Raw genomic sequence first — 14,670 nt, forward strand, 5'->3', positions numbered from 1 at the left:
TGCCTGTGTATGTGTATATGTATGCAACATGTTCCCTGAACCCGAGGCCAGAAGAGGATTTCAGATCCCCTGAAACTAGGGTTACAGATGACTGAGCTACCATGTGGGTACTGGGAACAGATCTTAGGTCTTTTGCAAGGCCAGCCAGCATTGCTCTTAGCCTCTCCAGCCCTGTCACTTGGATTTTAATGTGTTACTAAAATTTGCTATGCTGTTTTTAGTTATTTGGTTTGTAGTGTTGGGAACTGAATGTAGTAGGGCCTCGCCTTGCTAGGCAAGTATGCTACCAGTGAGTGGACTGTATTCCCAGTTCTGTATTTTATCCCTATCCATACTACTCAATACTCAGGTTTTTGTGTGTGTGTGTGTTCTTACTGATTTTTGTTTTTTTCTTTGAGGTAGGGTTTCATGAAGCTGAGGCTGGCCTCTCATGTGTAATGAGGCAGTCTTGATCACCGTCCATCCCGCCCCCCTCCCCCAGGGTTTCTCTTTGTACCTTTGTAGACCAGACTGACTTCAAACTCACAGAGATCCGCCTGCCTCTGCCTCCTGAGTGCTGGGATGAAAGGCTGTGCGCCACCACCGCTTTTGATTTTCCAATCTTTATGTACTTCCCAAGTGCTGAAATTACAAGTGAGCACCACCATACCTGGCTTGTCTATTTTTTGTTTTAAAAACATTTGTGGACAGGAGGTGGTGACACACGCCTTTCATCCCAGCACTCAGGTGGCAGAGGCAAGTGGATCTCTGTGAGTTCCAGGACAGGCTCCAAAGCAACTGAGAAACCCTATCTCAAAAAACAAACAAAATAAAAACCTTTGTGTTGCTGGGCGGTGATGGTACACACCTTTAATTCCATTACTCAGAAGGCAGAGGCAGGCAGATCTCCTGAGTTCATAGCCAGCCTGGATTATAGAGCAAGTTCCCAGGACAGCCAAGGCAACACACAGACAAACCCTGTCTCAAAAAACCAAACCAAACAGACAGAAATGGGGGGGGGGGAGCAAGGGTGTTTTAGGTCTTGAAGCAATAAGAAGAATACATTTAAGATAAGCACTCTATCACTGAACTATCTGCATTTCTTCCCTCACTTCCTCCCTCCACTCCCTCCCTCATTGAGACTTGGGTGGGTCTCTCTGCCTTGCCCAGGCTGTTCTTGACTTTATTTTCATTCTTTGCCTCATGAGTAACAAGGACTGTTGTAGCTTGCCATCAACAAATAGTATTTGACTCAGTCTCTACAGGTTACATGTTGCATTTGGCTAGTATGTGTCATGAGGTCTCTTTTAACATAGAACAGTTGCAGCCGGGCGGTGGTGGCACACGCCCTTAATGCCAGCACTTGGGAGGCAGAGGCAGGCAGATCTGTGAGTTTGAGACCAGCCTAGTCTACAAGAGCTAGTTCCAGGACAGCCTTTTCACGAGACAGGCATCTGACCTCTAAGTGACCAAGGTACGTTTATGGCAAGCACGTGTTCGGCTGTTATGGCTGCCAAAAGGGAAGCCGGTTCCTTCAATACGTTTTCAACTTTTTAATTTTATTTATGTGTGTGCACACGTTCACTGCAGTGCATGTGTGGAGGTCAGAGGTTCTGTGAGAGTGGTTCTTTCTTTCTCTCCTTTGCGGGTCCTAGAGATTGAACTCAGGGCATCAGGCTTGGCAACAAGTGCCTTTACCCACTGAGCCATCTCACCAGCCCAGTTGTGCTTGTTTAGCTCAGAAGGTCATCAAGGGTTGGTTACCATGGCATTTTGAAAAATATAAGCAGTAAGTGCCAGTCATAGTATTTTCAATCAGTAATACAGTCAATATCCGTCTTCTTCTTCTTCTTCTTCTTCTTCTTCTTCTTCTTCTTCTTCTTTTTTTTTTTTTTTTTTTTTTTTTTTTTTGATTTTTGGTTTTTTGAGACAGGGTTTGGTTTCTCTGTGGCCGGAACTAGCACTTGTAGAACAGGCTGGTATTGAACTCACGGAGATCCGCCTGCCTGTGCCTCCTGAGTTCTGGGATTAATTAGTTATATTAATTAGCATATTATACTGATGTTTCCAATTTTATATGTGCAGTAGGAAGTTGTGGTTGAATATGAATGGGTTCCCATAGGCTCCTCTAATCATTTGAATGCTTAGTCATCAGGGAGTGGAATTTTTGACTGGATTAGGAGGTGTGGTCGTTGGAGGAAGTATGTCACAGGGGGTGGGCTTTGAGGTGTCAACAGCCCATGGTAGGCCCAGTGTCTTGCACTCAAGTGTGCTGCTTCTGAGTCAAGATTTAGCTCTTAGCTACTTCTCCAGCACCACACTGCCTGCCGCCATGCTCCCTACTGTGAGGATAATGGGCTAAGCCCCTGAAACTGTAAGCAAGCCTCTAATTAAATGTTTTCTGTTGGTCATGGTGTCTCTTCACAGCAATAGAACAATGACTAAGGCAAAAGTATAGTTTGCTTTTCATTCTAAGAAGGATGAAGGGGCAGGGGAAATATTTACAATAAAAAGTGGGTGAAAGGTATCTGTTAAGTGTTTAGGATGGAGCCTTGGGCCTACTAATCTAGGCAAGCCCTTTACTACTGAGCTGCTTCTTCAGCCCACATTATTTTATTTTTGCAGTGCTAGGGATCAAAACCAGAATTTGGTGCATAGTAGGCAAGCAAGCACTTCACTATGATATATTCATAACCTCAAAAATATCATAACCCAAATAATATCGTTCATAGCGGAGAAAACAAAGAACTGTGATTATCCATATTAGCTAAACAACCAGAGGGAAAATAGGCAAAAGGTTTAAAGGAGGTAAAAGGCAATCTTCCTAAGTATATCAAGATACTTGTTTTGATCTTAATGGCAGGATGTATAGCACGTCTGTTAAAGCTGCTATATCTCCATGTAAAATATAAATGTTGGAAGCTCTTTTTTTAAATCTTTGTTTTATTTAGTTTTAAGTTTATGGATATTTTGCCTTCATGTGTGCCTGTGCACCACATGCCTGCCTGGCACCCACAGAGACCAGAAGGGCTTCAGATTCCTGGGGACTGGAGTTACAGACAATTGTGAGCTGTCATATGGGTGCTGGGTGTTGAACCCAGGTCCTCTGGAAGAGTAGTTGGTGCCTTTAACCCTCTTAACTACTGAGCCATCTTCAGCCCTGGAAGCATTTTTTTTTTTTTTTTTGCTTATTTCATTATGTGTATGTGTTTGAGTGTGGACATATGGGCTTCTGGGTACAGGTGCCTGTGGAAGCCAGAGGTGTTGGATCCTTGTGGAACTGGAGTTGCAGGTGATTGTGAGGTACTTGGCATGGGTGCAAGGATTGGATTTGGGTCCTCTTCAAGTGCTCTTAACCACTGAGCCATCTCTCTACCCACAATAAGAGCTTTTGGTCAATGACCACTGCTTCAGAAGCTTTTGTCAGCTTTGGTCCCTTTGTGTCTTTCCTCCACTCCAAGGCATTTTGATACAATTACACCCCCCCACCCCCTTAGATTAGGTTAGACCTCAGTCTTCATGGACCAGAAAAATACTGTAAATTTCCCACTTGTCCCCATAGCTCCCAGAATGCATCATAACATGTATTGATCAGGGTTTAGCAGAGCCAGGTGTGATGGCGCACATCTGTAATCCCAGGCAGGAACAGGGGGATTGGGAGTTCTAGGCCAGCTTGGGTTATGTAGAAGACCTATTTCAAAAAAGAAAACACAGATACACAAAAGCCACCCATAGGTTGTACGTTATCAAACCCTTTTGGGAAATTGTTCATCTTTGGAGATGTAGCTCAGTAGCAGAGTATGTGCCCTGCCATTTGTATAGCACTGGGTACCATGACTAGCACTGAATAATAAAAGTCTGAAGTCAAGTGTGGTGGGACACTCCTGTAATCCCAGCATTTGGGAGGTGGTGACAGGAGGATCAGGAGGGCAAGATCATCTGCATAGAGTTCTCAGCCAGCTGGCATATGTGAGACCCTCTTTCAAAAAATGTCTTGATCAGATTCCAGCCTGAGGTCCTAACCTGGATGCTGAGATCCACAGCAGACCCCATTTCTGCTCCTGTTCCAGGTGGTGCTAGAGGCTGATGTGTTCAGTCACAGTGATAGCATCATTTTACATCCTGGTTAGCAGTTTGCAAAAGCTTGATGAGGGGGTGTAGTGATATATTATTATGATTTATTAAAGCTTGCCTAAGGATTCAGAAAGCAAAGTCAGCCTCAAGCTGTAGAGATCAGGCAGTGGTGGTACACAGTTTAATCCCAGGACTCACGAGACAAAGGCTGATGGATTTCTCTGAGTTCAAGGCCACACAGGGCTCCATGAGATTGAATCAGTCTAAAAGAGTAACAGCTCACACCTTTAATCCCAGGACTAGAGAGATATAAAAAATAGGAGCAGGGTCTTCAGTAGTTAGTCTTAAGATTTTCCAGCCATGCTGAGGAGAGCATGGCAGTCTAGGAATGTAGTCTGAGGTTTGGTGGAGCCAGGATCACCTTTCAGTCTGAGCTAGAGGTAATAGCTCGTGGCCAGTTGAACTCCATTATCTGAGAGTAACACTCATTACTCTTACAGAAGACCCAAATTTAGTTGCCAGCACCCACATCAGGTGGCTCACTGACTGTATGCAGCTCCAGATTAGAGAATCTGACATCTCCGGGGCTCCGTCAGTGTTTGCACTCACATGCACAACACCCACCCATACAGATATACAAATATATACAATTGAGAGATCAATTATTGGGGGCAAACATCGTAAATGTATTTGTACATATTATTTAAAGGAATTAAACATCAGTTAAAGATTTTAATGTTCTTTTATGCAGAGAAGGTGTTTGTGTCTATGAGTGCTGCTTATTCATGGGTTGTGGTATGGGCATGCATTGTGGGGATCATTAGACATCTTCACCAGGTTGGTCTTGTCTTTCTACCTTTTGGAAACAGGATCCCTTTACTCTATAAACCAGACTATCTGGCCTGCGTACTTCTGGATACTGTCATGCCTCTGCTTCCTGTCTCCCTGTAGGGGGACCCTGTATACTAAAATATCTTCCGTAGCTAGAGGCCACGTAATTTTTTTTTAAGATTTTATTTATTTATTATGTATATACAACATTCTGCTTCCATGTATACCTGCACACCAGAAGAGGATAACGGATGTTTGTGAGCCACCATGTGGTTGCTGGGAATTGAACTCAGGACCTCTGGAAGAGCAGCCGGTGCTCTTAACCTCTGAGCCATCTCTCCAGCCCCGCCATGCAATATTTTATTGAGACCCACTCTGCAAGGTGAGGCCTTCCCAAAAGTGTCAGGCAGCCTAGGGGTAGAGGCAAAAATTTGTTCTGTGGCTTCCCGATAGTCCTGTCTTACCAAGAAATCCGTTAGTTTCTGTCAGGGTTAAGGTGAAGGCATAGGAAATTGCCTGTGGGGTTCAAGAAAGGGATTTTAGCCTAATTACTAGTCCTCATCTTACTGTTGCTCACCTCCCCACCATGTTAAAACCTTTAGTGTTTAACAGCATATTGTCACTTGGAGTCTGAATTCACTTATAAAAATTTCTTCAGTTCTGTTGAGTTTATTGTTCTGAATATTAAGAGATGAATTATATAAAGATCTCCCTTTTGGAGGTTAGAAAGGTGGGACTTACCATCAAACAGCCTGGGTTTAATTCTCAGACTGTCTTTAATAAAATTGGATGACAGCGTTTTAAATGCAGTTCTTGACACTTAACAGGTGTTTTCAATTTGAGCCACATGATAAACATTTGGGGAATATTCTGACATTGATGTATGAAGTGGACTCCAGCTTTAGGTAGCTCAAGCTGGCCTTGAACTTGACGTAAGGACTATAGATACAAGTGTGTATCACAATGCCTTGGTTATGGACTCTCTGAAGATTCTTAAGAGTAGTTCTATGCTTTGTGCAGACAGCTACCTCCTTTTAATAAAAACTATATGGATAATTCTAAGGGGCTAGCTTGTCCAGATACTGACAGCAGGAGTGGAGGCAGGAAATGATATCAGTATGTTTGGTAAAGGGAGAAACAGAACAGTAGGCATGACAAGGAGTTTTTTAAATGGGAAGCCACACGAAAGGACCTACGCAAAGAAATAACATAGCATAAAAATAAAATTTAAGTTTTGTTAAGTTTGAGATAAAGTCTGACTGTGTGGCCTTGGATGGCTTGAAACTTTACCTGTTTCTGCCTACAAGTGCCTGGGATTAAAGGTGTGCAACACCATGCCTGGCATAACTTAAATTTTAAATCAGTACATTTTGAGAATCTGCAGCTGTGGTTTTAAGAAAAAGCTTTAATAGAGTAAGAATGGAAGTGGGGACTTCACACCACAAGGCTATGCTATGACAGATAATAAGTGCCTCATCAGTGAGAAATGTTGGGTGTATTTTGATAGGCCTGACAGCATCTGCCAGCTAGGATATGAAAGTTTGGTTGTTCTGTTTAGTTTTTTTTGGTTGTATTTTCAAGACAGGGTTTCTCTGTGTAGCCTTGGCTGTACTGGAACTTGCTCTGTAGACCAGGCTGTTCTCAAACTCATAGAGATCCACCTGCCTCTGACTGCTGGGAATAAAGGGGTGCAAAGCCAACAACTGTTTTGTAAGCCTTGGTACATGGAAAACTGGAATTTGTATTTGTTGAGAGTGTAAGAGTGAAAAGTAACTTAAAGATGATATCTGGAGAGGTTACTAAATGTTACTTCCTCATTGCAGGTTGACATTGAATGCTTCAGATCTGGTCACTATGGTCCGAGAGCGAAAATGCATATTGTGCCACATTGTGTACGGCTCAAAAAAGGTAACAATGAAGAGAGAGGGGCTGCTGCTCTATGGCCAGTTTGTCTCTGAAGACATCTTAAAAATAGTTAAAACTTGATATTTACAAGTTTAAGTTGTCATAAATTTGTTTATTTATTTACTGTGCAATCCTACAACACTTTCTATGTACTCTGACCTCAAACTGTGGTGATCCACCTGCCTCTGTCTCCCAAGATCTGGGGTTACAGACATACTATGTGTCTTACTGCTTCTACAGTGCTGGAGAACACATCCCTGGTCTCTGCATGTAGGCAAGCATTCTACCGGTTAAGCTGCAATCCATTCCCAGCCCTGGGTGAAAACATTTTAACAGCATCTTTTTTGTTTATGGTTTTTCGAGACAGGGTTTCTCTGTAGCTTTGGAGACTGTCCTGGAACTTGCTCTGTAGACCACATTGGCCTCAAACTCACAGCGATCCAAACTGCCTCTGCTTCCTGAGTGCTGGGATTAAAGGTGTGAGCCACCACTGCCCGGCTTAACAGGATCTTATTTATGCTTTCCCCCCCTAAATCAGTCTCATTCCATGAGTATTTTTTCATTATTGTCTCAAAAAGCCAGTAACTATATATTAACCTTTACCCAAAATTTAGGGTACTAAAGAGTAGATGATATAGACAATCTTAGTTGGCAATCAGTTAAAGAGAAAATATCTTACATTCAAGGTAATTGAGATTTTATTACTTTCTGAAATTTTATTTTGTGTTGTCTACCCCAGGTACTCCATGTGTAGTAGGAAAACACTCTACCTTTTGAGTTATATCCAGTCTACGAATCATATACTTTTTGTTTCACAGATGTTTAACAAATAACGCATTTATTATATGCATTTGATTTTTTTTTTTTTTTTTGTATGTCCAGGCTCAAGAAAAATACAGTGCAGCCAGGTGTGGTAATGCATACCTATAATTGAGTACTTGGGAGCAGAGGCAGGAAGATCTTGAGTTTGAGGCCAGCATGGTCTACATAGGGACACTATCAGACAGACAAGGTGTAGTATAGCAAAGATTAACAGTGTCCTGAATGTCCACAAGGTGGAGCAAATAACGAAAAGTGGGGGGCAGGGACAGTAACAACAAAACCCAAATGTGTAAGGAGGAGGACTGCATGCATTATGTGTTCAAGAGTAGGTGAGTTTTCATGTACCCTGGCTGAGCTTTTCTCTTTGGGTGCCAGGAATTCAGGCCCAGATCTCATACTTGGTCAGTAAGTGATTTTATCTAATTGAGACATCTCTCTGGTTCCTGAAAAACTAATTTTGGGGGGTTTTAAACAATATTTTTAGATTTATGTATTTAGTTTTATATGTATGAGTATTTTGCCTACATGTGTATATATGTACCATGTGCATGACTGATACTCAAAGAGATCAGGGGAGGATGTTGAATCCTCTGGAACTAGAGTTATAGGCAATTGTGAGCTGCTATGTGGGTGCTGGGAACTGAACCTGTGTCTTCTGGAAGAGCAGCCAGAGATCTGCTGAGTCGTCTCTCTAATCCCCAAACAAACTTTTTTAAAATAAAAGAATTTGCTTGTGTCTCAGGGAAATTAGTTATAATTTCTCGTGGGGATGGGGGCTTTTCTTGCCTTTATCCTTTGCTTTAATGTAATAGTTGTTGTTTCAGGGTTTTTCTTCATTTGTTTGTCTTAGGTTTTCTTTTTCTTTTTTTCCTTGAGCATCTCACTTTGTAATTGGCTATGTAGACCACACTGGCCTCAAATTGCAGGGATCCTCCTGTCTGCTTCCTGAGTACTGAGATTGCAGGGTGTCACCTTGACTGGTGGTTGATGGACTTTTAAATTCTATATTCTGTCTTTAACTTGATTCGGTTTTCACATGTGTTTTGTTCTCATTGATGACAATCACTTAGAGCTAGAAAGGGGTCACTTGTAAAGCTCTGTCCAGATGAGGCTTTTGTAAAGATAGAAAGGAAAAAAATCTAGTAAAATCACCATTTAAAGGCAGTGTTTTGAAACAGCTGTCCTCTTTATCACACTGTAGAAGATAAAACAATAGTGGGCTGTGGAGTAGTTATGCTTTTTCTGACAAACTGTATATGATGAAGAAATGCACTATGTTTTATTTTTGTTTTGTTTTTTGTTTTTCGAGACAGGATTTCTCTGTATAGGCTTTGGAGCCTATCCTGGCACTCACTCAGTAGACCAGGCTGGCTTCGAACTCACAGAGATCTGCCTGCCTCTGCCTCCCGAGTGCTGGAATTAAAAGCATGCACCACCAACCCCCCCTACTTTATTTAATTTTGTTTTATTAAGAAATGAATTATGTGCTTACATTGTAACATGAGGTTTGTTGTCAGACCTTCCTGGATTTGAGTTAGAGTACTCGATTTTCACACATACTTCTTCAGTGCCTGGCTCTGTATGTAGGGCGTGAGAAGCACTTGAGGAGTACCTGGTTAATAAAGGAGTTAACTTCTCTGCATCCTTGAGTCCTTATGAAGTTAATACTCAGTAAGTCAAAGTCAGCACACTATAGTAATCAGTTGAGTTGTAGCTGCATGTTAACTGTGTAGTAAGCAGACATTCTCTGATTATACTTGAAATGTTTGCAGATCTTTTTTTTTTAAAAGATTTTATTTATTTATTATGTGTACAACATTCTGCTTCCATATACATCTCTGTATTGCTTTGGAGCCTATCCTGGCACTCACTCAGTAGACCGGGCTGGCCTCGAACTTACAGAGATCCTCCTGCCTCTGCCTCCCGAGTGCTGGGATTAAAGGCATGCGCCATCAACGCCCGGCAGACTTAATTATTTTTATTTTATGTCTATGGGTGATTTGCCTGAGTACATGCTGGTGCCTGCTTAAGTCAGAAGGTGGAGCCAGATCCTCTGGAACTGAAGTTGTAGAGAGTTGTGAGCTCCCTTGTAGGTTTTGGGAACCTATCTGGGTCCTCTGCAAGATCAACAGGTGCTCTTAACAGCTGAGCCATGTCTCCAGCCCATCAACCCTGTTATTAACCCACACACCTACGAACACCTGATTTTTGACAAACAATCCAAATATATACGCTGGAACAAAGAGAACATCTTCAACAAATGGTGCTGGCATAACTGGATGCAAACATGTAGAAGACTTCAGATATACCCAAGCCTTTCGCCCTGCATAAAACTTAAGTCAAAATGGATCAAAGACCTCAACATAAACCCAGCCACACTGAACGTATTAGAAGATAAAGTGGGAAATACCCTTGAATTAATTGGTACAGGAGACCGCTTCCTGAACATAACACCAGTAGCACAGACACTGAGATCAACAATTAATAAATGAAACTGAGAAGCTTCTGTAAGGCAAAGGACACAGTCAGCAAGACAAAACAACAGCCCACAGACTGGGAAAAGATATTCACCAACCCCACATCTGACAAAGGGCTGATCTCCAAAATATACAAAGAACTCAAGAAGCTAGTCTCCAAAACACCAAACAATCCAATTAAAAAATGGGGTACAGAACTAAATAGACAATTCTCAATAGAGGAATCTAAAATGGCTGAAAGACACATAAGAAAGTGTTCAACATCCTTAGCCATCAGGGAAATGCAAATCAAAACAACTCTGAGATACCATCTTACTCCTGTCAGAATGGCCAAAATCAAAAACATCAATGACAATTTATGCTGGAGAGGGTGTGGAGAAAGAGGAACACTCCTCCACTACTGGTGGAAGTGCCAACTTGTACAGCCACTTTGGAAATCAGTATGGCAACTCCTCAAGAAAATGGGAATGAGTCTACCACAAGATCCAGCAATTCCACTCCTAGGCATATACCCAAAAGAAGCACATTCATACAACAAAGACATCTGTTCAGCGATGTTCATAGCAGCATTATTTGTAATAGCCAGAAACTGGAAGCAGCCTAGATGCCCCTCAACTGAAGAATGGATAGAGAAATTGTGGTACATTTACACAATGGAGTACTACTCAGCAGAAAAAAACAATGGAATCTTGAAATTTGCAGGAAAATGGATGGAACTAGAAGAAACCATTCTGAGTGAGGTAACCCAATCACAAAAAGACAAACATGATATATACTCACTCATATGTGGATTTTAGACATAGAGTAAGGGATTACCATCCTACAGTCCACACTGCCAGAGAAACTAGTAAACAAGGAAAACCCTAAAAGAGACAAACTTTGTCCCTTAGAGAAGGGGAAAGGGTCACCATCCCCTGAGCAAATTGAGAACATGGGAAGAGGTGGAGGGAGCTACGAGAACGAGAAGGGAAGAAAAGGAAGGATGCAGAGGTCATTAGGGAGCAGAAAGATTGAGTCAGGTGTAGATTAGAAGAAAGGACTTATGATAGGTAGGGTTTTAGTTGGGGGTGTGGTAGGGAGGGAGGGAGAAGGGAACTGGGAGTGTCATGTAATTCAATCTTGTTTGTAATTCAAATATATAAAAAATAAAAAACTAAAACAAAACAAAAAACCAAAATAAATAAATAAAACAGAAAAAAAACAAACAAAAACTCCATAGAGACGCTTTGTTTACTTTTTTGGAATTTTAAGACAGCGTTTCTCTCTATAGCTTTGGAGACTGGCCTGGAACTTGCTCTGTAGATCAGGCTGGTTTCAAATTCACAGAGATCCACCTGCCTCTGCTTCCTAAGTGCCGGGATTAAAGGCATGCACCACTATCACCTGGCTTCAACAAATGTTTATTAACAATTTATATGCCAGGCTCCGCCAAACCTTAAGAGGTTTTGTTTGTTTTCGGGTTTCTCTGTGGCTTTGGAGGCTGTCCTGGAACTAGCTGTTATAGACCAGGCTGGTCTCCAACTCACAGATATCCACCTGCCTCTGCCTCTGCCTCTGCCTCTGCCTCCCCAGAACTAAAGGCGTGTGCCACCACCGCCCGGCTGGAGTTAAGCTTATTCTTGAGAAACTTTCAGTTGAGCAGGGAAAGAATGTGGATAAAAGTAAACAAATAGGGACCGAGGAGATGGCCCAGTCAGAAAAGTGCTTCCCATGCAAACATGAGGGCATGAGTCTGGATCCTTAACACACAAGGCCAGTGGCAGCAGCGTGCATCTACAATCCCAGCATAGAGACTGGCCAGCCAGCTTAGCTGAATTGGTAAACTTCCATTTTAATGAGAAACTTCATCTCAAGAAGGTGGAGGGCCTGGAGAGATGGCTCAGTGGTTAAGAGTACTTACTGCTTTTCCAGAGATTACAAGTTTGGTTTCAGGCTCCCATGTTGGGCTGCTTATAATCAATCACCTTAACTCCAGCTCTAGGGGATCCTCTAACTTAAACAGGCACCTGCATTCACATGCATGTACACTCATATACACACACTTTAAAAAATTAAAAATGAGGTAGAAAGCAATTAAGATGTCCAACATTTGCCTTTAACCTCCACAGTCACACCTCTCTGTGTGTGTGTGTGTGTGTGTGAGTGTGTACACATATGCACACCAACATATGCCACATATACATAAAATAGCCAAATAGTTTAAAAGCTAAGTGATTTGAAAGACTTATGTTTTATGTGTGTATGTGTCCATGTGTGTGCCTGCATGTGCATGCTTGTGCGCTTGTATTCCTTAGTGTGCATATGAAGATGGGTGCGCTCCTTTCACCATGTGACCGCCAAGGATCAAACTCAGGTCATCAGGTTCAGTGGCAAGCCAAGCCATCATCTTGCTGGGTCCTTGGATTTTTCTGTGTAGTCCTGGATGAAGTAGAACTCCATGTGTAGATTAGGCTGGCCTCAAACTTTTGGTGGTCTTGTCTAGGCTTCCCAAGTGCTGGGATGATAGTATGATGGGCAGGTTTGGGGGCTTTCACCAAGTGCTGGGCTTACAGTATGGGCACCACACTTGACTGCTCCCTTCCCCCAGACTCTAGTGTATTCTTTATAATGAAATAGAATTTAACGTGTGTTAAGTCTTTCCCCTCTTTTTTTGTTTTTGGTTTTGGAGACAGGGTTTCTCTGTGTAGCTTTGGAGCTTGTCCTGGAACTCAGTAGACCAGGCTGGCCTCGAACTCACAGAGATCCACCTGCCTCTGCCTCCTAAGTGCTGGAATTAAAGGTGTGCACCACCACCTCCCGGCTACCAGTGTTGATTTTAAGTTGAGAAGAGTAATCACAAAATATTTTGGCACAGGGAGTTTGAACCCAGATTGTTAATTGAATATCAACCGAGGAATTCCACCTACCCTACCCCTGACAGTCCCCTTGGTTAATGTGCTTTTTGTTTTGTTTTGTTTTATTTTGAAGGAAATGGACGAACACATGCGGAGCATGTTGCATCACAGGGAACTTGAGAACTTGAAGGGCAGGTAATATGAACAGTTCTTCTCCATAAGTTTGCTAATGTAGGGGTCTAAGTGCTAATGGTGCCTGTTATCATGATGACTGTTGTCCGATGGCATTGAATTAGGCTTAATAACAGTAGACTTTTGACATTTAAGAGATAAACCCTGACACATTTGTGCATCTCACTTCTACACATGGGTAGAATTCATAGCAATTCAGGCAAGTAGATTAAACAACGTTGAGCTGACATGAGCTAGCTTTCTTACTCACAAGCTGACTCATTCCTGCATAGTGGCCTTACAGCCATTTTCCATATTTTTGCTTTGGCAAAATTAATTGTAAGCTGTAAACACTTAGTCTTTCTGAAATAGCCTAGAAAATCCACAACTCTATGCTATGCTGAAACTTATTAGTGTCTGCAAAACCAAATAAAAGACCTTAAGTGTTTTTCAGAATGCTCTGTTAATGATTTAAAGTATAAGATATTTAAAAGACGTTTGAAAAGAATATGTATGTATGTATGTATGTATATTCCATGTCTTTTTTTCTGTGTGTCTTCTTGACTAATACGGATTTCACATATAGAGGTTAGATAAAGGTGGTAAATTCAGAAATATGAATTATATTTTGCTCCATGAATAGTAAAGTTTCTGTGAAGCTACTGTTTTATTTATGTGATGTTAATATTAACTTTATTGTAAGTCTTAACAGGTTTATCTTGTGTCTGTAAATTAATGTGCTATTTTTAGACTTTAGTACATCATTAGAATATAAGTGCTAATGTTTTCTTCTGTGCCTGGGTCTGTAATGTGTAATGGTTATGCTTAATGGAAACAAAAAAAGGGGCTCACTTCGAAAGACAAATATGGTATGTATTTGCTTATAAGTAGATGTTAGCTGTTAAGTCTTTGATAAGCAAGCTACAATCTGTGTAACATATAGATTAGGCATAGGATAAAGGCACTGACTGGGTGGGGAGGGATGGATCTCCTTAAGAAGAGGCAATAGGCCTGGGGTTGGTGGCGCACGCCTTTAATCCCAGCACTCGGGAGGCAGAGGCAGGCAGATCTCTGTGAGTTCGAGGCCAGCGTGGTCTCCAGAGTGAGTGCCAGGATAGGCTCCAAAGCTACACAGAGAAACCCTGTCTCGAAAAACCAAAAAAAAAAAGAAGTAGAATAGATAGCAGTATAGCAGTACATGGACAGGAGGGCGACAATAATGGGAGGCATCTAAAACTAAGGGCCGTTTGAACTTCCTAAAATGTTTACATATATGAAGGCAACATAAAGTATGTGGTTAATTTTGGAGAGAGTTAGAGTTCCATGAGGTGCTGAGAAGAAGGTATATCCTTTTGTGTTTGGGTAAAATGTTCTGTAGTTTGGTTTATGATATCATTTAGCTACAGCATTTCTCTGTTTGGTTTTTATCTGGATGACCTATCTATTGGCAAGAATGGGGAAAAGTCACCCAGTATCACTGTGTGAGGATCAATATGTTAAGATGTAGTAGTGTTTCTTTTATGAACTTGGGTACCCTTGTGTTTGGTCCATAGATGCTTAGCATTGCACTATTCTCT

General features: G+C 41.7%; 1 protein-coding gene across 2 annotated transcripts in view; it reads left to right on the top strand.

Moving 5' to 3' along the window:
- Znf106 (zinc finger protein 106) overlaps positions 1 to 14,670 on the top strand; it is a 57,028-nt gene that overhangs the window by 2,448 nt on the left and 39,910 nt on the right. For both annotated transcript variants that reach the window (XM_027422112.2, XM_027422113.1), the window contains 2 exons: positions 6,708 to 6,792; positions 13,056 to 13,117. In XM_027422112.2, coding sequence (XP_027277913.1) covers positions 6,739 to 6,792; positions 13,056 to 13,117 — 116 coding nt within the window. In that variant the 5' untranslated portion in view covers positions 6,708 to 6,738. Of the gene's footprint in view, positions 1 to 6,707; positions 6,793 to 13,055; positions 13,118 to 14,670 lie in introns of those variants that run through there.

The sequence above is a fragment of the Cricetulus griseus genome, chromosome 6 (genome assembly GCF_003668045.3).
Source record: "Cricetulus griseus strain 17A/GY chromosome 6, alternate assembly CriGri-PICRH-1.0, whole genome shotgun sequence".
NCBI lineage: Eukaryota > Metazoa > Chordata > Mammalia > Rodentia > Cricetidae > Cricetulus > Cricetulus griseus.